Source organism: Gadus macrocephalus, chromosome 14 (genome assembly GCF_031168955.1).
Source record: "Gadus macrocephalus chromosome 14, ASM3116895v1".
NCBI classification, from domain to species: Eukaryota; Metazoa; Chordata; class Actinopteri; order Gadiformes; family Gadidae; genus Gadus; species Gadus macrocephalus.
Window position 1 is genome coordinate 18,789,447 of NC_082395.1, and position 24,423 is coordinate 18,813,869.

At 41.5% G+C, this 24,423-nt stretch overlaps 1 protein-coding gene across 2 annotated transcripts in view; it reads right to left on the minus strand.

Moving 5' to 3' along the window:
• The window catches only part of LOC132472500 (nuclear receptor ROR-alpha A-like), an 85,252-nt gene that overhangs the window by 11,548 nt on the left and 49,281 nt on the right, over window positions 1–24,423 (minus strand). The window contains exons 1-4 of one of the 2 annotated variants that reach the window (XM_060072134.1): window positions 23,821–24,075; window positions 3,925–4,010; window positions 1,096–1,237; window positions 70–392 (exon numbers count right to left, since the gene is read on the minus strand). In XM_060072134.1, the coding sequence (XP_059928117.1) occupies window positions 70–392; window positions 1,096–1,237; window positions 3,925–4,010; window positions 23,821–23,848 (579 nt within the window). In that variant the 5' untranslated portion in view covers window positions 23,849–24,075. Of the gene's footprint in view, window positions 1–69; window positions 393–1,095; window positions 1,238–3,924; window positions 4,011–23,820; window positions 24,076–24,423 lie in introns of those variants that run through there. The other variant, XM_060072133.1, reaches the window with a different exon arrangement.

A 24,423-nucleotide genomic window follows, 5' to 3' on the forward strand; every position in this document is an offset into this window, starting at 1 on the left:
ATGAATAAACATCATCATGTATCTAATTCAATAGAACATTTAATGGACTTAATGGACATCAGCACACACCTTGGCCGACCCGCCCTCGGGGGACTGCTGGTCCATGTATCCCCCCAGCTCGTCCGGCAGCTCGGTGAGCCCCGTGGAGGACAGGCTGTAGTGGGGCGACAGGGCGTCGGCCTCACCCAGCATCTGGCTGCTCAGGCTGGGGTGGGAGTGGTGCAGGAGGGGGTGGGATGTGGCTTGGCCCTGCTGCTGCTGCTGCTGCTGCTGCTGCTGCTGCTGCTGCTGCTGCTGCTGCTGCTGCTGCTGCTGCTGCTGCAGGCGGTGCTTCTGCACCTCCGCGTACAAACTGTCCCTCTGCTTCTTGGACATGCGGCCAAACTTCACCGCTGTGGTGCACAGAGAGACAGGGAGTCAGTGTGTGAGAGAGAGAGAGAGAGAGAGAGAGAGAGAGAGAGAGAGAGAGAGAGAGAGAGAGAGAGAGAGAGAGAGAGAGAGAGAGAGAGAGAGAGAGAGAGAGAGAGAGAGAGAGAGAGAGAGAGAGAGAGAGAGAGAGAGAGAGAGAGAGACTAACTTGTAGTGAGATAGAGGAGGGCGAGTTTGAGTGACAAACATCAATAACATGATAAGGACCATATATAAAAAGATACATTATAATACAAGCAGAAAATTGTACATATCTTACAATGGAACTGAAATCAAAGTAGAATTACATACACACTATCACTATAATGGCTATCTTTCTACTTCTGCTAGTATGACTATGAGGCATGGGACATCTCATCGAAAAGGATTGTCGATCTGTCACAGAAATGAATGATGGGTAGGTAGGAACAGGGCCAGGCAGGGGAATAGATAGAGGCGATAAGAGAGAGGTAGAGAGAGAAAGATGGGAGGAGGATGAGGAAAAGTGAGGGAATGAAGTGAGCAAGAGATGAGAATTTAAATAATAGGGTTACCTTGAACCCTCCCAGGGGGGCCGTGTTTGCGTGTGTGTGTGTGTGTATGTGTGTGTGTGTGTTTGCGTGTGTGTGTGTGTGTGTGTGTTTGAGTGAGTGAGTGAGTGTGTGTGGACATGTGTGCATGTCTCACCGTCTCTGGACATGCCCACCGTGAGGCACTTCTGCAGGCGACAGTGTTGGCAGCGGTTGCGACTCGTCCGGTCGATCACGCAGTTCTTCTGACGGGGGCAGGAGTACGCGGCGTTGCTCTGCTGGCTCCGCCGGAAGAACCCCTGCAGCGCCCGGGAAGGAGAGGGCGGCAGGGCTCAGCAAACTGCTGCTTTCTTCCTTTAAGGCCCAATCCCATTTCTACCCCTTACCCCTCCCCCTTGTTTTGAAGGGGTAAGGGGTAGAAATGGGATTGGGCCTAGATACTATTCCAATACTAGCCCAATCCCATTTCTACCCCTTACCCCTTCAAAACAAGGGGGAGGGGGAAGGGGGAGGGGTAAGGGGTAGAAATGGGATTGGGCTAGTATTGGGATAGTATCTATTTTATTTTATTGCTTCATTTTATTGTATGTTTGCTTTAGCTTTCTGCTAATTCTTAAATACATTGCACTTTCTACAATGCATTTTCTTAACACTTTTGACTTTTTTTATTTTATTTTATCGTTTCATTTTATTGTATGGCGATGTTTCTACGTGCAGCACTTTGAGTCTGCCTCGTGTATGAAGAGTGCTGTATAAATAAAGTTGCTTTGCATTTTTACATTCCACCAAAAAAACATATATTAACTAATACAACAGGACTTCGTCAGCAGCATAAGAAAATGTCCTGCGGAAAATGTTCAAGTTTGCTTCATGAGATACGTCGTGCTACGAAACCATGCAGGGGTACAAGTTAACACTTCAAACGCTGCCTCACTGCTGGAAGATTTGCTAACAGCTGTCACCTCAACAGCTGTCATAACGACAACAGCCATGGCAAAGCCCTGTTTGTCTGGGTTGTATCGAGAAAGTGACTGAAGCTGAACAAGATTTGCATTATTTTTCATAGGCTTGACTGTGTGTGTGTGTGTGTGTGTGTGTGTGTGTGTGTGTGTGTGTGTGTGTGTGTGTGTGTGTGTGTGTAAACATATGAATGTGTTGCATTGCACATTGAGCGGGGGGGGGGGGGGGGGGGGGGAGGATGAGCATCCCAGTCGGAACAAGAAAGATCGCAACCGGCTGACAGAAGCAGGTTCAGCACCATGCACAAGTGTCCAAGCTGGTGAGATGCAGGACTTGCCAGGCCAAGAGTCACCCAATAGCGGCCGAAACCTCCAAGTGTTGCACATCAAGTCTAACAGGAGGGTGGATCAAAACAACTGCAGCTAACATAACTTCTCTGAGGAACAAATCAAATTCTGGGAGGCGACGGTAAAGGGAGAGGCCGATAGGAAGCGGCAAGCCATGACAACCCATCAATGTCAGCAATTGTGGCTGAAATGTTTGAAGAAGAGGGGACGAAAGGCTCTGGACACTTTACTCCAAGAAACCAAAGAGCATTTGGGATCCCCACCATCAGGTAGGAGATGTAGGCACTGAAACGCAGTACATGGAGGCAGGAGCGGAGGAAGGTATGAGCAGAATCAGAGTCAGCCAGCTAATAGTGTCAAACGACCTGCTCTCCCTTGCTACTGATTCTTGAGATTGTGCGCTTCCACTTCTATTTGACCTCACTACTGTTTTCTCATTGTTAATCATGCCATATTAATTGACCATCTCAGTAACGGACAATTAATCAAAATCAAATACCATTGTCGGTATTTAAGGCACAGCTGTAGCTTGGCTCAAGTCATACCTGAATAACAGAACTGTCTCAATCTCATTATCACTTTCTCTTCATATCAGCCAATATTTCCTGTATGGTCTCTTAAGGTTCTATTCTAGGTCCAATAATCTTCTCCATTAACATGCTCCCGTTGGGTAAAATCCTTCAAAAATATTATATTTTAATCCACTGTTATGTAGATGATACAAAACTTCACCCCCCCCTAAGACCTGATGATGATGACACATTATGGAATCCGAAAAACCCACCTGCGGAAATCCACTCCTGGATGGCTCAAAACGCGCTTTAATTAAATAACAGCATTTTATTCTGTCCCTGATTCAACATTATGACTAAAATCCTGGGCCAGCTAGCTGCCCATGTCTTGCTGTCTGCCAAAAATCTTTGTTTGGTATTTGATTCGGCCGTACAATTTAATAAACAGGTCGGATCCATAGTAAAAGCCAGCTTCATCCAACTGTGCTCATTCCGTGATGCTTTCTTTTCGTCTCGACTCGATTACTGTAATTCCCTTGACTTGAGCATTATTAAGACTTCCATGTCCTGCTTACAACTCATCCAAAACGCTGCTGTCAGGCTTCTGGCTCTAAGAAGAGGGTAGTGATCGGCTCTGTGCCGGCCTCTCTTCACTGGCTCCCCATACGCTGCAGAAGCAATTATAAAGTGCTACTGTTTGCTTCTTTGAAGCCTTGAATGGTTATCACCTGCTTATTTGTTAGAGCTCCTCTGCTTCCTTCGCCTCGACCTCCAGGGTCTACAGGTCCTCTGACCAAAAGCTTCATTTCGCGTTGGGCAGCGAGGGAGCAAGGAAGAGGCGAGCCACGTGTAGTACCACTTATGCAGCAGCAGGGTTGTGTACCAGATGACTGTGGCTCGATAGGGGACATTGAGGGATAAGAAGCTAACCATCTGCAAACAATTTGGGCTCTGATCAATCCCCGGCTGGATCACCTGGAGGAGGGTGTTGGAGGTTGAAACTAGATTCTAGGTACCTCACTGAAGATATGTCAAGGAGACCGTATCAGTACATGTATGTTACACTTTCCGGTCGGTTGGTTGGTCACTATGCGACTGTCCGACCATCATTGGTCGGACAGTCGCTGGTGTGTAGATCTAAGCCAGGGATTGACGTAAAGGACTTACTTTACAGCCCTCACAGGTGATCACGCCATAGTGGATTCCTGAAGATTTGTCTCCACAGATCTTACAGGGGATTATTTCAATCTGAGCTGTGGAGAGAGAGAGAGGCAGATGGAGAAAGAGAGAGAGAGAAAAAAAAAGAAAGGGAAGGAAATGATTATCAGAATTATACGCTTACATCAAAATAATCATCAGCCGGTTCAAAAAAGACGCATCTCTTCTGTTCATATTGTCCATACTGTTCACACTACACTATCTATATTATGGCATTTATAAACTCTGTACCTTACTGCTTTTTTGCAATTCTGGTAAGACGCTAAGTGCAGTTGTCTCTGTACTTTTACCCTGCCCAGCGACCATAAATCTAAATCTAATCTAAAATCTAAAATCAAATCTCTAAAGCAGTTAAACATGTGGCTCACATGTGGCCCAAGCATGTGGATATTATATCATCCTAGATTTGCAGGACAAGCAATGATAAAGTCTATTAATGATGTAACTCATCCACATTTCTGCTATCATTATTGTGTACAAAGACATATTTTCAGTGTATTTTCGCTTTACTTTCTGTAGTTTAACTGTTTTCAATGTGTATAATTGTATTATTCTACTACTTTCCTGTAATTGCTGCTGTGGAAACAGAATTCTTCATGTGGGATCAATGAATGACTACCTATCTTATCTTATCGGGTTTGAATTGTTGGTTGTTGTGTTTTGTCATCAACGATTTGTGGATCACAGCCCTATGACACATAGAATCCAGTCCATCACAACTATGCATATTGGCAGAATTTGGGTCATTATAAGCACATACATACATGTTTAACCTAAACCTGCAGTTTCAATACGTTCCCCCGTCCCAATAAAATTCTTGGCACATTTTGGTGTTAGAGTAGAGAAGGGTCTGGAAAGATTTCAACTCAACACATGTAGACCATGGTAGAAATATACATATTAAAATCCCCTTCTGAAAACGCAGCTGCGTAAATGTGTCGAAGTAAAAAACCTTGAAGAAAAGCATAACTCTGGCCTTTTAATACCCTACACAATTAGAAGGAGACTATTTAACATTAAGCTGATAAATACCATTTAACGACTTTGTGTAGAGACAGAGGTTAAATATCGGCAAATATCTGAATGCGTATTGCGTAGCCACCCTAAGATAAGAAAAACAAAAACACCAGCTTAATAAAAGCTTCTTCTAATAAATAAATAAATAACTCTAATGATATCATCACATAGGCCAAACACAGTGCACAAATGCAAAATACAAATGCTGAATTAAGGGCTGATTATGGTCCCACAACCACGCAATGGGGTTAAGGACCCCTTACGTCCTTGCGGACCCTCCTTGCGTCCGACGCAAGGGCCTGATGTGCGGCACACAAAAATGTTAACCTTCCGTCGAGGCGACGCAGCAGCAGCAAGGGCTGTGATTGGTCGGCTTAATAAAACCCGACGCAGAGCCATAAAGGTTCACGACTTAATCGAAGCGTCTGCGTGGTCATTGCGTTGCGTGAACATGTAACCATAATCAGCCCTTTACTGTGAATGCCCTTCTAGCCCCTGCTTATTTTCAATACAAGGGGGTCAACGATTCGATTCTAAAGCTATTATTTTTTTTATGTACATTTCGAAGGGTGATTCTCACAAATACAGTATATATACTGTACATCTGAGTTTGCTACTCAGAGTTTGCTAATCACTTCCTACTTTTGTGATGATCATGAAAGACATAAACAGATGAATTAACTTATCTAATATTCTATTGGAGAGAAAGCTTTTTTCACAAATATGACTTTCTATGAACAATGCAATAATCAATGCAGCTTGCATTACGACACAATATGGAAGCATGTAAAAAATAGGTTTCAGCTTTTCTATGTCATTAAAGAAAAAGCTGCTCTTGAATTAGAAGGAGTTCTTGTGTCTGGCTGTGAGTTTGCATGCATGCTATGCGTAGGCTGAATCACAATTGTCAAGACAAATCATATTGGCCAAAACACACTGAAGATAAATTAAATAATTGTTAAATTACTAAAATTACTCTGGCAAACAGAATGTTGCAGCAGGCGAACAAAATCAAAAAAACGTATTAATTTATCTGCATCGAAACGGAATCGTTCTAGAGAGAATTGCGATGCATCGAAGAATCAATTATTTTTCCCACCCCTACTTCAGTCGTGATAGAATTAGATGCAACACAAGACACCTTGTTGATGCTGCTCTCCAGCCATGCCACTGACATAGTGCAGTGGTATTCAATTAAAATTCAAAGAGATCCAGTAAGAGAATATTGTCTGTATGGAGTTAACAGCTAACCTAAATCAAATAAAGAAAGTTAAATAAAATTGTAACAATGGATATAGTAAAGTTTTACCGTTGTTAATGTTTTAACGTAATAAAAAATAGATGTTCTTTCTCATTTTAAGTCAAATAAGGAATGCATTTGAAAATAATATGCATAACAGCCAGAGCCTTTAAAAAAATGTGCATCTCAAAATGAAGTGCCTAATTTTAGAAACATTTTAGAAAAATGTCTATTGCTCGAGTTTTCCTTCCTCTTCTTTTGTGAGGATTCCAGTACACACAGTGAACCAATTTTATGAACAATCTCAACACACTAACAATTGAACAGCTTTAACGCCTCCTTCCTTCTTCTTTCTCTTCCTTATATCCCACTCCCCCACTCTATCTCGTTCAGTGAGAGAACTGAGCGCTATAGCTTGACTTGCCAGGATTTTAAATCTAGGCTGGAATGGAGTCTGGGCAATTCAGATGCACACATACAAAAGGTTTATAGTATAACTTGTCATACAATGGGATGGACCTCATTGAGAGATGATTTATTTCAGATTCTTGTTTACACATTGAACAATGCTTCACACATATTTACTAGAGTTGCAAAAAAACAGCATAGAGGAGAGTTCAGTTTGAACACAGTGTCAAGGGGGAGACCCAAGATGGCCAGTGTCTCACCATAGCTACACAAGGACCACGCAGACGCTTAGACGCAGTCTTGAACCTGTTTTGGTTCTGCGTCGGGTATTAATGCGTGGACCAATTACAGCCCTTGTTGCTGCGTTGCCACGACGCAAGGTTAGAATTTCTGTGAGGCGCACGTCAGGCCCTTGCGGTGAACGCAAGGAGGGTGCGCAAGGACGTAATGGGTCGGTAAACCCCCTTGCGTTGCGTCGATGTGGAACCATAACTAAGCCTTTAGGCACTTGGCTCCCCTGGTCACCCCTGCAGAGCTAGTAGTCAGTGGCAGTGGCTGAAGGCAGAAGATTAGCCAGCAGGCAGGCAAGAAGCTACGCTACCACAACAAGCTAGCTACCCTACTAAACTACTGCACTGAACGCATGACACACACACACACACACACACACACACACACACACACACACACACACACACACACACACACACACACACACACACACACACACACACACACACACACACACACACACACACACACACACACACACACACACGCGATTTCGCATCTTTCAACGTTACCAATTGGCTGCTTTACCTTTGAGAAAAGGATTCATGTAAGTAGACAGGCCCTTTTAAATTGCTTTTCTGTGTCGTTTATTCGAAAGTATTAACCATAAAAACACTCCAACTAACACCATAAGTCAGCAGCCTTTTACTGCTTGGAGATTCTAAATGTTAAACGCTGCTGTAATGACTGTTATTTCCATATGGAACATTTGACATTAGAGTCCTGGCTTCAGCGATCGTCCTGGTCTTAGTTTTCAAGATGTAAGCTGGAAGAAACAGACACATCTAGTTGTGGGCCAGAGAAGTAGAGGCTGGTTGATAGATTAACGCTTAACTGCACCACTCGTACACATATTTCCCACTGATTACCACACGACATACAAATTACCTCAGCTTCCTTAATAAAAGCGCACGAGAACAATCTGACATGGCCCATATAATGGATCAAAATAAACACACTTTAAAAAAGAAAATGTATTTAACAGGATGAGAACAGGGCTGGGCTCAACCAGGCGTGTTGCAGGGTGATTGAAACATGGCAACGATACCAAAATGTAAAAATAGCCTAAAGTGATCTGTGTTGAGAGACGTTAACAGCATCCAGCGTCTGAATAAAACGGCACTCGACTGTGCTGGGGTTTGAATATCCATTACGTAACCGGTGGACACGCAGCCAGTCCGTGGCTGACTGGACTCGCTGGGTACCACGCACAGGGGCAGGGGTAGAGATTGACTGAATGATTTGTTAGCCTGTTGACAGACTCACTGAACGACTGACTGGCTGGCGGACTGAATGGCCATGTATCACTGCTTGAATAACACCACACTGAGAATTGTGCTGAAATCACACCGATTCATTTCTCAACAGACTCACACTGGGAGTTAGTATATCAGCTTTCAGTTACTACATGCATTAAAACATTTGAAGGAAAGTTCTGGGTTGATCCCCAATGTCCCCTCACCTGTGTGCAATCACCATAAAATGCTTAACAGCCGCCTGCATCTCAATGGCCCTTATCTGAATGGACTCACTCTGCATTCAGGCATCCTCAGGATGCCTGAATGCAAAGTACAGTTTAATCCAGAACAGTTTAATCCGGGATTCCTGGATTAAACTGTGTTTCATGTGTTGAACTGTTAGCCATTACACAAGATAATGTGCATTGGGTAAAATGCTTTGTTTAGATTAGGGTTTTGGATGGTTACGCATGTGTGTATACATCATGTTATTTATTTGGTAGCATTAGTTTCTCTAATAATGCATTTGCCAGTGTGGAAATATAAAGTGAAAAAACACATACAAACATAGGGATATAACAATTTAAGATGAATGGCTAGTACTGTGATTGTACAGTAGCAGTAGTAGTATAGTAATAGTAGTAGTTATAACGTAGTGTTTGTTTGAAAATAACCCCCTTCAGAGTTGAAAATACAACTCTTTACCTTGGCCAACTGAATATTTATTTTATGCTGTTCTCAGACTTTGTTCGACTTTAACTTTAACCTAACATGCATCCAGTAGACCAACATCTCTTTGTAGAAGACTCACACAAGCAATCGTGCACCGAGCATCTCTGAATAGTATGTTTAGTATTTGAGTAAAAAGAAACATCAATATCAGATAAACATAGCCATCATACCACACACACAACCAGATGCACACACACACACACACAACCAGATGCACGCACACACACACACACACACACACACACACACACACACACACACACACACACACACACACACACACACACACACACACACACACACACACACACACACACACACACACACACACACACACACACACAGCTTTGACAGATCCACAGGTTCAGCTGTGGTACTATTGAGGTCGTGTCACCAGCACCAGTTTCCTACTCTGAGGACGCATTGTTTCCAGCTCTCTGTAGCTCACAGGCCTGCAGATCTCATGTCCCATGATCTCTAAATAGAATCCATTGCATTATTGATTCCCGCAGGATAGTCGCCTCCTTTTCCACTTGTGCCCTGTGATTCTGTTTGAACTGAACAAGCCCACACAACAGGGAGTCAAACGGAAGAGGTTAAACACTCAGAATAGAGGCACAAGATGAGAGTCAAACAAGGACTCAGTTCGGTAGCTGCTAGAAAACATTGAAATGCAAATAGGAGCTCTTCCCCCCCATTGTGGTTTGTGATTTAATACGACTTTTTGAAATGTTTGACAGCAGAACACAAATAGAAGCAAGATGATAATAAGATAACAAGAGCGTCGTTCATTCCTATTGCCACTCTTTCGGTGCTACTATTGTATATAATGAGATTACTTTGTCACCAGGTTATTTTTAAGACTAGAATGATAGTCTGATACCTCTTTTGGAATACTTCTTCTGTTGCCCCTCCCTAAAGGAATTGGGTAGGTTAATAGTAGACCAGAGGGGGACAATAATTTTCAGCACAGCTATAATGAAATAAAGATAAACTATACTTAAAACATCCCATCTTCAAAAACACAATGGCTGGAATTTGGAACCAAAGCACTTACATTTAAAACTCTCCAATATGTTCAAAATGTATCCCTTGTTTACTTGTGCTAGGCACCAAACAACCACTAATCCAGGGAACAGAAAGGCTGGACTTAGAGAACAAATGAAGTGTGTGGTTCCAAGACGTATGAAAGGAGTGAGAGGTGTGAGGAAAGCAGCTGGTGAAGGAGAGAAAAAAATGTGATAAAGGTGGAAGCCTAGAATCTATAACAAAGTATACAAAAATACAGTGTGCGTGCGTTGTGTTGGTGTGCATATGTGTGTGGTGGTTATGTGTGTTTGCACATGTGTGGTTCTGGTATCGATTTACTTCTCTTTTGCCTCTAGGCCAGCCTAACAGAAACATGTATCCACAAATGACTACATGGTTATTTTCCACCAGTGAAGTGAGCTCAGAACAGTGAAGCGCAGAGCAGGGTTTGAGCCATGGCGGCAGTGAGAGAGAGCCATGTGACACAGTGAGAGTTAGATAAAGAGATAAGACCAGGAGAGAGATATAGAGGGAAACAGAGGGAGATAGAAGGAGAGAGAGAGAGAGAGAGAAAGACAGATAAGGAGTCAACCACAGAAGATTTTATCAACAGATCACAGCTGATGGGCCACTTCCTGATTAGACACTAGAATTGTGTTTCAGAATAAGTATTTCACTGCAGTCAGTCAACAACAAGGCCCATAAAGGTTAAAACAAGAGGGATGACGAGAAATGAACAATCAAATCCCCCCCTCCCCCAAACATAATGTGTTATCTTATCTTAATACAATACAACATACTCGTCGTCATCATCCTGCATTCATCAGTGTTCCTGAAGTGCAATAAAGCACGCACCACGCGCAAGACAATTGCGCAATGTTTTCTGGCGTGTGTGTTTTCTTGAATCACAGACTTTTGTAAACCATGTTGATGTTGGAGACAATGCTCCAGCAGAGATTAACCACCCATTGTTTTGGCGGAACCAGAGTAAACCATATGCAGCTGTAGTCACAAACAGCTAGGAAGGGCAAAACGATTGTGCCAGGGAATGAAGGACTCCTATTTGCATATATACATATGTATACAGGCCATCAGAATAAAGATTATTGCATTTCATTTCCTCCCAGTATCTTTTTTAATTAGTGCTTAAAATGCAATCAAAGTTTCAAAATCAAGTTTCAAGTCAAGAATGCGATGGAAGAAATGAATACCCATGATCTTGTTGTTTATTAGACAACAAATATAATTGAGAGCAACAAACTTGGCTTGCATGCCTACTCACACTGACACAAACACGCACAAAGACAGACACACACACTGACCTTTAATCCCAAAAGGGATACACAGTTGTTCATACAAAGACATGGCTACCACATGCGCAAACACAGGTTAAACTAATGTCTAACAATAAATCCAATACGTGTTTTAAATCAAATCTATTTATCCTCTATTGATTGAGCAAATATGCTAAGACATTGTTATTTTGGTCTCTCTGCCTCCCCTCGTTATAAATGTACATCAAATCCACCATAACAAGCCTCATTCTATCCTATGTAGCACTAATCCCTGTTGAATTATGGATTCAGCATAAACATCAAAGCTCACGTTACAATAAAGCTGCAGCTTGAAATTAGAGTTAATTTGAGACCTGCAATTATTTCTACGGCAAGCTCTAGATATATATCACTGTGTGCCTGCCATCCCCTGGGTCTGCGGCAGAAGAACATCATTAAGGAGAATCCTCAAGTAACCACCAACATCTATTTGGAAGCTAATCTGGCCCATCAGCATTTAAAAGCAGAGCAAAAACAATCAAGCTGTTGGAACCAGTAGGATAAATAGACAAACATTGAGCAATACTGTACAATGCGCCCTACAGCTCAGTTTCAGACACATCATGGTTCAAAGGTGACAACAGTATTGTACGGCAGAATGACAGGAGTGAAGGACTTCTGCCTCCATGAATGAAGAGAGGTACTTTCTTATTTGAAAAATGTTAATGTAGGCAGAGTGGTTGAGGAAACAACATGCCTAAAGCAAGAAAAAGTCCTTCTCACACTACACTGTTAATAAAAACAACACACATTCAAATAACAGAGTACATGCTAATGCACACACACACACACACACACACACACACACACACACACACACACACACACACACACACACACACACACACACACACACACACACACACACACACACACACACACACACACACACACACACACAGCCTTGTTTACATTCCCCTTGATACACATCAAGGGGATCTTCCTCGTTAGATATACTTCTATTTCTAATATCCTGTCCTACCATGAACACAGCGTCACCGATGATAATATAAAATTAACAAAATAAGAAACCAACTCCATATGCTGTACTAAAACACAAACTGGAAAATATGAATGAAAGCAGATTTAGATTTAATCGGTTTTATGTTTCCAAGTGCAAAGCTGTCCGAGTGATATGTTTTCTGTCCAGCAAACAACAGATGGACTAATATAGTGCACGTCCATTGTTGTCCAAAAGCATAAAAAAGCAAGTCACAAAGAGCTGTCAGGTTATGGTCCGCAGAATTCATCCTCATTATAAATTTGGCAATAATGCGATCTCCAAAAACATCTGTGTTTAGTGCCAGCGAGGCAGAGGAAGTAAACAAACTCCTGCCCAGGTGCAAGATCTTCCTTACACACAAATGTGCCATGCTGTCGCTTAACACAGACGCTTCAGCCAAAATCACAGACATAAAATTAATCATTCAGACGGATTCTGTGGAGCAAAGCAACAGGGTTGCTCGGTGACTTCTGCTTTTGGGCAATAATGGAATAAGTGTCGCTAGATTGACACAAAGACATTTGGTTTTGACTGGGATGTTGGCAAAGATAAAAACAGAATAACACATTTTTGCTTTTAAAAAATACAGTGATGTTTTCGCCCTATGTAGGGAAGAGATTAAACAGGGTTATGGACCTTTAACCCTGATTCAAAAGAAGATATCTAGCTGAGAGGAATCCTCCTTCTGCAAACCTAGCTGTGACTGGACAAATACTTGAATTGAAGTCTAAAAGATTAAACAAGCGATGTTTCGAGTCTTAAAGCTAGGGTAGGCAATATATTTTTGAAGCATTTTAGTAATATGTGCTGATTATCTCTTTCATCCCAACACCAAAAAACCCCAAAACTGTCGGGCAATATTTCTGTTAAGAAGTGTATCCAACTAGCTCCAATTCAAGGCCATCATTCACGCCAAATGGTGCTTTTCAATGTGGTCCAGCTCTCTTTCATTGCAAACAATGCAACACAGGTTGGCTGTACCACTTCAGCATGTCATTCCTTTTCACAAAAAAACATATAGTAATATCAAATACATAAAGCCACAAAGCCCCTGAAGAAAGTTGATAAACGAGTCGGGAGAAAATGGCCTTAAGCACGACACTCAATTTTACTCAACGTGGCAGAAAGGCAACGTCTGAGAGGGTCTGGAATGATGCCTGGACCTGTTTTGCCAGTCAGTCAGTCCCTGGCCCAGACTCACGACACAGAGAACCAAGGAGTCAATCATCCAACGCTTCAAACACTTCACACTGTTCAATTGAAGTTCAGATGAGGTTTCCACTAAGCTCTCGAGGTGACACGAATGTTGTTGTTCTTTCGTGCGTATGTTCTATAATTTAGTGTAATTAGTACATTTTTGGGTACCCTTTAGTGAAAGTGAGTTGCCGTGTGATTGGCAGGCAAACCACTTGTGTTAGAAATGGAGGAGAACAAAAGGGGAGGTCTTTAGATAGATACATAGAGAGATAGATTATAGATAGTTAGATCAATTACAGATAAATGAATAGATTATAGATTTATTATAGATTATTATCTCCATCTATAATCTACCCCATATTGTGGCAGCCATTGAAAAACTCCAGACAATCAGGTAAAAAATTATGCTCTTGATTGAAGAGAGCAAGAGCGTAAACAAGAATCTGGTTGGAAGTAAAGGAAGATTCTGCCAGATTCTATGGGAAAAGCCTTCACTGCAGTTCCTGTTAATCTTTTAACATAATTACGCAGTACTATCTTGTATAAAACTGATATGATTGCTTCACAGATTGCTACACTCTGCTCAGGCAACCGCCATTGTATCTCAACTCCGCCAGACTGTGGCGCTCCTTGTTTCACCGTCAGTCAAGAGGCTTTCAACGTGCTCTAGGACAGATCGATCATCACGAGGAACGCAATGTGAACTTGCGAGATCATGATGGTACCAAGAAGAGACTAGTTATTGATAGTCTGCAGTGCACAGATATGGTTGTCTTTGATGCGTCGTATAGTGAGAGAGAGAAGAAATAAAGAGAGAGAGAAACTTGTTTTTGACACTCTGAAACAAACTCCTGCCATCCAATCCCTGTTCGACCCAATCATTCTGATTTACAATGTCAAAATCTTTGTCGAGATCGGTGGTTTGTGGTGAAAAACAAAGTTCCCCTTGTAAACATTTCAGAGGCGATATGGAATAAACTGCTTGATGTAATGTTGATAGCGTTGTCAACAGCAGGCTGACGACACCACTGTGTTGCAACAGACACTCTTTGCTGTGACTGAGATGACATGAAAGATTGGTCACAGTCTGGGATGTATCATCGTTCCTGAGTCCTCAGGTGACTGCCAGTGTCAGAGCTGCTGTCTGCTAGGGCTGGCATCAGTGACGGGCTGATAAAAAGGAGCGGAATCAGACCCAGTCGTAGGAGGCCTTTTGGTGACAACACTGTCAGGGGTGGAAGTTTTGTGTGTGTGTCCCAGCATTGACGTGTGTTGTGGGGGTTGTAACTCGGGTGGGTGCCTGAGGTCTGTTGAGGCAACATGCTTCGGCATTGTTTTCCTTAATCCGGTAACAATGTCCCAAACTATTTTTTTGGGGGGATTTTCAGTGATTTATCAACCAACCATACAGCCAATGTGGGCAACACTCTCGACTGCAACAAACATTTCAAAAGAAGAGCAATAATGAGATTTCAATGCATCTTAGAATCAAAGTTATGCTAGGCTAGCTGTAGGCTGAAACTGAGGGGTTTGCGCATGCAGCCCTCCGACGTCAATGCACCAATTAGTGGTCCACAACATCTCATGGCACCTTCACTAGGTCGCAGTGATGTTGCAGATGCATGGTGTTGCTTACAGGCTGCAGATGCCTGGGCATGTTTAGGTCTTTAGAGTTGTGATGTAGCCGGCTAGAAAACAGTAGCTTCTTATCTTTGTCACGAGTTTCAAGCTTAAGTGCATCACAATTAAAGCTCACGCCAAAACAAACAAAACATACAGAAATGTTTGGTCGGCAGACACCATAGACACACATCCACACCTACCCACCCATGCACACACACACACATTCATTCATCTGCACGTATTTGAAGTGTTAGGATTCTGTGCTAGCTTCTGCTATAAATACAAGGACATGGCTATTTGCGGCTTTAAGGCTTGACCATAAACAATACATAATATATAGTGCAGAAACAAACATCTTTTGTGTGCTTATATCAATTGTTAACGAAACAGCACACATTCATGTTCTATTTCGTAGTGAATTGGATTTGCATAAATTTGCATCACCATGAAAGTGGTTACCAACAAACACGAAAAAAGTGAGTATTCCTTGAGATATGCTTTATGTTTTGATAGGAGCCGGGCCACGTTGCAGCTGCTACAGAACTGTATTCACCTGAGAGACAGTAGGTCACCCTGCGTACAGTGTGTTATCGAGCATGGCAATTTGAAACAGACCCCAAATCATCTGCAGCTTAAGACAATCTTGCTTTCCATGAACAGTAACTTTTTGAAAATGTTGTTAAACATTTGTTAAAAATGTAAACTAATCTGAATCAATATACCCTTAATAGCAGTTCAAAGGGTAACATCATTGAGCACAACCCAGAAAGTAATGCCTTTAGAGTAGGTTCATATAGACGTATCAAAATATTTAGCTCATACTGGAGCTAGAGTAGAGGTACCCCCTAAACCACTTGAATCCCAAGTGTGAGTGCAATCATCCATAAACATGAGATAACAAAGACTTATCCCACTGTCGGAGAGTGCTTTACACAGTAGTGGGGAAATGGTGGTAATTTGAGCTGCTGAACAGCTTCAGTTATGGTGGAAATGTGTTTAGTAATCCAGCCCTAGTAAATACAAGAAATATGTGCAACAATGAAGTAGCCAATGATTATGCAAACAGGGCAGTGCTTGCATGCTTCTTTGGATTTGCCATTTTAGATCACTGAATAGAAACATCCATAATAACCATTTCTGAAATTCAACATTTAGAAAGAGAAATAATGAGTTTGATTTACTTGACTTGAACAATCTGATGTAAGTTGAATAAGTCGCTGTCTTCTACCTATTCGTCAACCTTCTCCAATACTTGAATATGACACAGAGGCACAAGACATATTAAACATTTACACAGAGATGGATTTCCATTAATTTGTATTACACACAATGCCACTGGCTTGAGGCTAAGCCATGCACTGAACACACTCGTTTGTTTGATTGCTGTGTGGAGCCGTCAAGCCTGTAATGTATACAGTATAGAACAAACACACACAAACGCACACAAATATAGGTAAACAATGATTACCGTCACTGCTGAGCAAACAAGACAAGACAAATCTAGAAAGGACACAGTTGGTCAAATGAAAGGAAAGCCCATACATTACTTTAATGAATATGATGTCTGTTTTGCTGTCAGCTCGCTTTAAGCTTATGCATGATGATGCACACAACAATGCCTCCTTGACACACGCTCCAAAGCTCTATGTTTCATCCTTATTGCTTTATGATTATCTTCAATCAACACAGTATCTGGTTATTTCTTTGATCCATCCAGTTCCATCTAAACCTTTTATCTTCCCTCTACTTTAATCTTTTCCCCTTTTCTGTCTTTACTCAAGTCTTTTTCTTTTTGTCTGTTTGTGCCTATCCACACAGGTTTTGTGTGAAAACGTAACTTATTAACTTATTGTCCTCCGTTTTCCATGTCGATGCTTTGCTTGTCCCTAAGCATGTTAGGGACAAAACAAGCATCACATGTGATTGTTCATCATCTCCTTCAATGCTGGTTTCTTGGATGAGTAGTCACATGCAGGATAAAGCTCTTTGTTTCTCGCTAATAGGTTCCCATTGTTCCACAAATACCCTGAACATGAGACTAATGGGGACTTTGTTAAAAACTTTTTGGTTTGTAGCTGGTCAGAAATTAAATGAGATTTAAAGAAGAGTTATTTTGAATATTGTAAACCTTTCCTCATCAAGGAATGGACAAAGAAGGGATATGTCTACCTTATAATTCAAGCATGCACCATATGGCACAACAAAAAATAACACCCTTCTCAGGAGACTAAATCACTTTCTATCAAATTTTGACAGCAAACATGTACATTGTTACTGTATTTTACACGACTGTAGTGACCATAAGCTCCCGGTGGCTGATGTGTTGTGTGAGAAGGAGAGAAATATGGAATGACACATGGAGTACAAAAACACAATTTAGTTAGTTCACACTATTAGCAGATGAATCAGACTAAGCAGTCTAATAATCCAAATCTGGTATCTTAGCTTAGTGACGCTATCAAAGCCTCTAACAGATGTTATAACCAGGGTCTACAGTGTAATCCTAGAACTCAAACCAGTCCAACTCCCTTTTCTAATTTCCTACTGCTGATTTAGCTAAAATAAGACTTTTACAAGTTACTGATGCAGGTTTCAGGTTTCCGATTGAGATCAAACACGAATCTACCTGAGCAGCGAATATTATCACTTCTGTCCAGTTGTATTTTAATATTCACAACATGGTTGTCCTTGGCTAATAATGTGTCAAATATGATTTGACATATTATAGACCCATCGTTGACAAATGTTTAATAATTGATCACATTTTTTTCTTATAATATTCAGCTCACATTATATAAATGGCTGAATGATGATGATATAAAAGCGGATTTTCTAAATAATAAGCCTGCATACCCTTCTTAGTTCCCTAAATATGAGATAAGAAGGGAGATGAGCATGTTGTTTAGCTAATACTATGCCCATCATGATGCATAATTAGTGGAAGCAGCCAGCGAATACTAATGAGACAAGAGTAGTCAAGACCGTTATAAGATGCACCATCCGTTACCTTGTTTACTCTAAAATGCTAAAGCTGGTTCAAACAAATTCCCAGAAGGGTAAATTATCCGAATCCCAACACTGGAAACAGGAAAAACAACATTTATCTGAGACATGATCAAAGACATTAAAGTTGTCGTCATCCACAGTGACTTATGATCGGAAGGTTGATAGCGACACGCTTATGTCACCATCAAACCGCCTCTAATATTTCAAGCTGCTATCCCGGTTGATTTGGTCTTTGAATGATAGTATGATTACAGCCCGCAACCTGAAATGAGTTTGACACCCATGGGATTGCCTGAGGATAATTGGCTCGCAAGTAAATCTAAAAAGAAAATAACTTATATCAACTGTGAATCAACATGTTCAACCTTGCACTGTAGGATCCGACCAATATATCGGTGGCGATAATATCGGTGGCGATTAAATCGGCCGGTATTTGGGTTCTAGAGTTCAATCTAGTGTTGTTTCCACCGTTAAAGGGCTGCTTTTCTCCTTTAATAGCACACAATAAACCACATAATTTGCATGCTTAGTGTCACCGGATATCTGAAATCAATCAAGGTTCTCCCCAATTTTAATTTAACTGGGCCGGGGTTCTTCCTATAGTCCAGGGTTCTATGTCCTCCAGATTTAGCTGAGATTTAGATGGGAATTAAAGTAGTGTTGTGAGCCAAAAGATTATTCGCCGGTGCGATTGATGTAATGAAATTATCAGTAGTAACATTTCAGCCTACAAAGTTTCAGGCAGTTTCTTGACCTGTAAATTATTTACAATAATATTGTAAATAAGGAATGTGTATTTGGCATCGGACGCCATCCAGAATTTGATGACAAAACTTGTCAGGTTGGTTTGCGATGTACTGTTTGAAGTAGGGCTGTGACGATAAGCGCTTCACCGCAATACTCTATTTTCGTCTACATCATTCAATATTTATTCACACAGTACAGAGACAAAAAAGACAAGCATTAAGGAAAAAGTTGGGAGTTCGATTCATGTGCTAATAGCGAACACACTTCTTCTATGTGGTGTTGCCCATGAAGTTGACGGTCCCCGCAGCAAAAAGTCTTGTCGCCTGTGTGAGCAAATTTTTGTTTTGAGCAAGACGCGAAGGGGCAGCCAGGGCATTCAGACATGGCAGTAGGCCACATTAGCAGAAAAGGTATCTGTCCCTTATCTATGGTCAGATTTAAGGATGGACCACCCTGAGGCACTGGCCGGACTTTGCAGCAGCATAGCTGCCTCAGGTAAGGGTACAACCTCAGGCCGGCAGCGACAGTTGGGAGCTTTTGCGAGAGGAGCGAAATACCAACTTGACAGCAATCAGTGGTGAGCGCTTATTGACAGCGTCACTCACTATTTACTAGAAGAATCGGTTCTATTCCGTACCGTTCTGGAGCTTTCAAACAGTTTGTAAAGACCTCATTCATTGACCGAAGACACTGGAACGGAAACCCTGTAGACAACGTCAAAGAAACTGAACTTTTGTAGGGAACAGTTCTAAGTCCACTGTGATATTCTCCCCAGGCACGTTACTTGACAATGACTTAGTTATTCAATAAATGACATGACTTAGTTATTCATAGTTCAAACTATTTTCTACTTTCTTGAAATTGACGGTTAATGAAGATTAACTATGGCCTTGCTAAATCGTTTAAGAAACCAATAAGCCAATTGTTTGTTTAAGTCAGGCTCAAATGGAAACACTACTTTTGGTGCTGTCAGCACAAAAGAGAGATTTGCCTCCAGGTCTTACATGTCTGAAAGGTCTTTATTTCCATCCTTAACACTAAGCCAAACCAAATAGTTGTTTTCCTAAACCTAACCATGTATTTTCTCATGACTCAATGTCAAGTCTCAAGTCCCAAGCTCTGCCATCTTACGAATAAAAAGTCAGTATAATTTGAATAACTTGGAAAAGCGACTAGTGATCAAACTAAAAGTACAAGGCCCTTTTAAATGATCGACTAGTTCATTCTGGTTGAATAGAACCATTCTGGGTTCAACAGTTCCCGCCATCTGAGTCCTGGTAAGGTTACGGGAGCAGAACAACATCCCTCCATGCACCTACAGCTGAACATACTCATACACACCTGTGTGTGGAGGGGTGAGTGAGTGAGTGAGAGAGAGCACAAGAGAGAGAGAGAGAGAAACTGGCTCAAGGCACAGCGGGTTGTTCCAGGACAACATGACGGGAGGGAATGCACTGACGAGCGACCAACCTGCAACTCACGTCTCTCTCTCTCTCTCTCTCTCTCTCTCTCTCTCTCTCTCTCTCGTACAGTTAACTAATCTCCTCACCCAAAGCCTGCTGTAATCCTATGGCATATCTTTGGCAGCTAATTGCCTCTTGAAGTGTTTCGACATAGACCAGGAATTTAAATCAGACACACACACCTACATGCACAAGCACAAGCTCACACACAACCAGACTCTCAGAATGATGAAAGCACCAGGCCAATCAATGCCTACCTGGATTCAATAAGTGTACAAGTGTATAAGTGTTAAAGGAGTTTGGAAGCATCCGGCTCACAATTTCCAGTTTTTTTGGGTAGACAAATATATCACAATTTGAGCAAATGGTGAGTGACCTCACAGCGTATGTTTGCAACACATATGCTATACCAACATGTGTTGTTATTGCAAGCAGATGGTATGTTTAAAAATGACATAAACGGCTTTATGTCTTAAGTATCCGCTGATACCAATACTGATCTTATCTTTAATTAAAAAGTCTGAATAATAGGCTAGCCCATTTACTTAGTCAAATATTAATAAATACATAGACACATGGACGAATTGCAAGCCCGTAGTTGTAGTGGTCCTGTGGATCTGCGTCCCATTGAAAAGTCAGTTCTGAATTGACAACAAACTAAACTAACTATTGGCTTTGATATCACATCATAAGGAGTTGGGTGAGAAAGAAAAGGATTCGTTTCGGAGCTAAGCATAGACTCCAGCCTTCGCGCATCCCTAATTCATACGGAAAACAATTTGTCATCAGTGGAAGTGTGTAGGGAATCATACTCATTAACACATCACAAGTGAGAGTATGAAGATGCCAGATATAATTGATTTCAAGGTTGGCTAAAATGTAAGGCAGCTTGCTTTGAAAGATGTATTTTGAGGAGAATACAAGGTTAAATCAGCCCTTCTAATAAATTACTATCACAATGTCACCTTGGCCCTCTAAACTTTGTATACCAAGAATTCCTTTTTGACTCTTACAGGGCACTGTACCCTTCTGTTAAAGAGTGACCGTTTGGAGGGAGAGGTTGAACTACAGCTGGCTTCCGTCCAAGCAAAGGTAGATTTACCAGTCCGTCCATATAAAATATGCATACATGAATAATGGGAGTTTAATGTCTGGTAGTTACATCACTGATACTTTTTAATGGTCTCCAGGCATCACTGCATGGGAGTATGAACTGGAAGGCAACATGAATGGCATGACAATGTTTTCGGAGGTCATTTGTAATGATTTGGGCAACGATCGTCGAATAGTCGAATAGTCTGAGTCACGTAGAAAATCGAATAATGAATGCGACTATCGTTATTTAATACATGGCTCTTCTCAATGCTGTTGAACTCTTTGTTCACTTGCATGGGCCTTCACAACTTCCAGTGGTGAATCATTTTTTGATAATTGCTCTTTGCCAAGCATCCACTTTCCTTGCCCAATGTCAAGGAAAGTGGATTTATTTTTTTCTGTCGTATCACTCAGCAAGTAGTCCGGTAACTTCAACCCCAGCGTCCTCGGTTGCTAAGCGACGCAAACGTCTTTGGCAGACTATTTCTCTGCTGATCAACACTACGAATGCTGGTAACAAATCGTTATTTTTTTGGTCATAGTTCCTACATGCTAAAGACGTGTCTAGTTCACCGTCATGCAGGCTGTGTTCAGTAAAATAAATAACGATCTGTTTTCGCGAATGTAGGCCTATCTGCCTAAGCCCAAGTTGAAATCATTTTGATGTTGAATGTTGATGGCGCAGTTGTTGAAATAAACAGATTGATTTCATACAACTCATAGAAGCCTCTCCCTGTGTCATTGTGTGTGCGTGTACATGAGGTGCGTGCGTGGGGGGTTCTTGATTGACCGATTTTAGAATATTATTAGAATACTTCTCAGCGAATATCAAATGGGATTTTTGTCCAAAATGCCCATCCCTAATTTGGGGGAGGAAGTGCAGGAAAACGCCTGCCTTTCAAACACTTTGGCGGCTTGAGAAAATACGCACTGAGCAATTTTAAAAGTAAGAAAAACAGTAAAGGCTAGGCACGCCAGAAAGAAAGAAAGGAGAGGCACTAAAGAAATTATCAAGCTAGAATGACAAACCGAGTGTGGGCAACAGCTACAGACAGTGATACCGGTATATAAGAGCATTTTCTGTTGCAAATGTATTTTTAACTGACATGTGATCAACCCAATTTTTTTTACAGGGGAATACACAGTATGAGAGGCTGGGTCATTGCTTCTCGTTCATCTTTGCTTTGGTGGTTTTATCGCAACCATGTTGCTATTCATGCTTCTGCATGCAAGTGCAGGTGTGCTTGTTCACCAGCAAGCAGGTGCCACAAGACACAGTTTAGAATATCAATTCAAATATTTTGAAAAATCTTGGCATTATTGAAGAAACTGACAGAAATATACACAATTGTCTATTTTTGAGCTACAACTTCATTAATAAATTAATTCAATAAATCACAACCCGAAATATAGAACATATTGTAAAACAAAATGAGGGCAGTGCTCGACACTCTATGGAAAATAATTTCAAAAAGATATCTGTTGCTCCATAGAAAATAATTTCAAACAGCTCTCTTTTCCTGTGGTTGCTCTCTGCATCCCCAGGACTGTGAGATGACTCCACTGTGTTGGGATTCCATTCAAATCGCGGCACAACCTGACTAATATACAACGGTCTGCGAGACACGGGCATCGTGTTTGTTTGTGATTGAGTGTGAGTGTGAGTGTGAGTGTGTCCGTGTGTGTCCGTGTGTGAGTGTGTGTTGTCTTAAGTAGAAGTCCATATGAAAAGTGAATGCAGTTTAAAAACATCTTAAGTTCGGCAAGTGCTGTAGGCCTACTGTATGCGGAGTTATAAAATAAATACAAAATGTCAGTTATAAGAAAACAATAACCCTTTCATGTGCAAATTTTACATTCAAAGTTTGAATGTAGACCGTGGCCATATACCTTGATAAGACTTCATTACAAATACCAATAAAGCAATATCTAACACTCAACAAACATTGACCATCAAACAGAATTGCAAACTTCCCAACAATCAGTGAGAGATGTGTTGTGGTATAGGCAAACTGTCATTATGTCATGAATGTTGTTGGAATGACTTGCATTTACAGTAAATAGTTGTCATGCCATTCTGTAATGTCAGGACATGATCATATGTTTGGTTGCTATGCGTAGGCTACCAAAGTGAGGTTGCATGCAATGTTATTAATATCTTATAGGCCTACACTGTAATACAGTATGTTTCGATCGATTATGCCAACGCTTCGGGCGGTGTTGTAGGCACGTGTGCAATTTAGAGCCTACCAATGAAACTCGATATTTGGATTGCGAAATCAATGTGATTGCATTTTCAGAAAAAAAACTAAACTAAAATATAAAAACAACGCCCGGCCAAAACACCTTTTACAACACGCAGCGCATCAAAACACAATAAAAAAACAAAGCAACAAGGCAAAAACATCTACCCGTCTCTTACCTTTCATGGCTGAAATCACAAAATACATCGTTAAAGTCCAGGTCCATGAGAAAGAGGCCCAGTCACGCAAAGACTCCGTTAAGTTCCCTCTCTAGATCTCGTTCTTTATAGAACTCTCTCAGTTCTTGTGCGTGTGCTTGTGTGTCTGAGTTTGTGTGTATCCTTTTACTGAACGCTTTCTCTCAGTTGTCTGCTCGCTCAGAACCTCGCAGCTAAACAGCATGAGAATCCTCGTGACCGGGACGGCTGCAGACGGCCCGCCCCCGACCCCGCCCACCCAGATGATTGACGGCGCAGGGAGCCAAATGAAGTGTTTCACATGGAGCCGCTCTGACAGGCCGCTCGTGTGAGCGCATTGAGATCGTCTGAAAAAACAACATCTCGTTTTTCCGTTCGAATTAAACTGACAAAACAGCAGCTATTCATATAAAATATTTACGTATGTTTAACCTACACAGGCCTTGAGAGAGAGAGAGAGAGAGAGAGAGAGAGAGAGAGAGAGAGAGAGAGAGAGAGAGAGAGAGAGAGAGAGAGAGAGAGAGAGAGAGAGAGAGAGAGAGAGAGAGAGAGAGAGAGAGAACAATAATTCATAAAACATTTTCT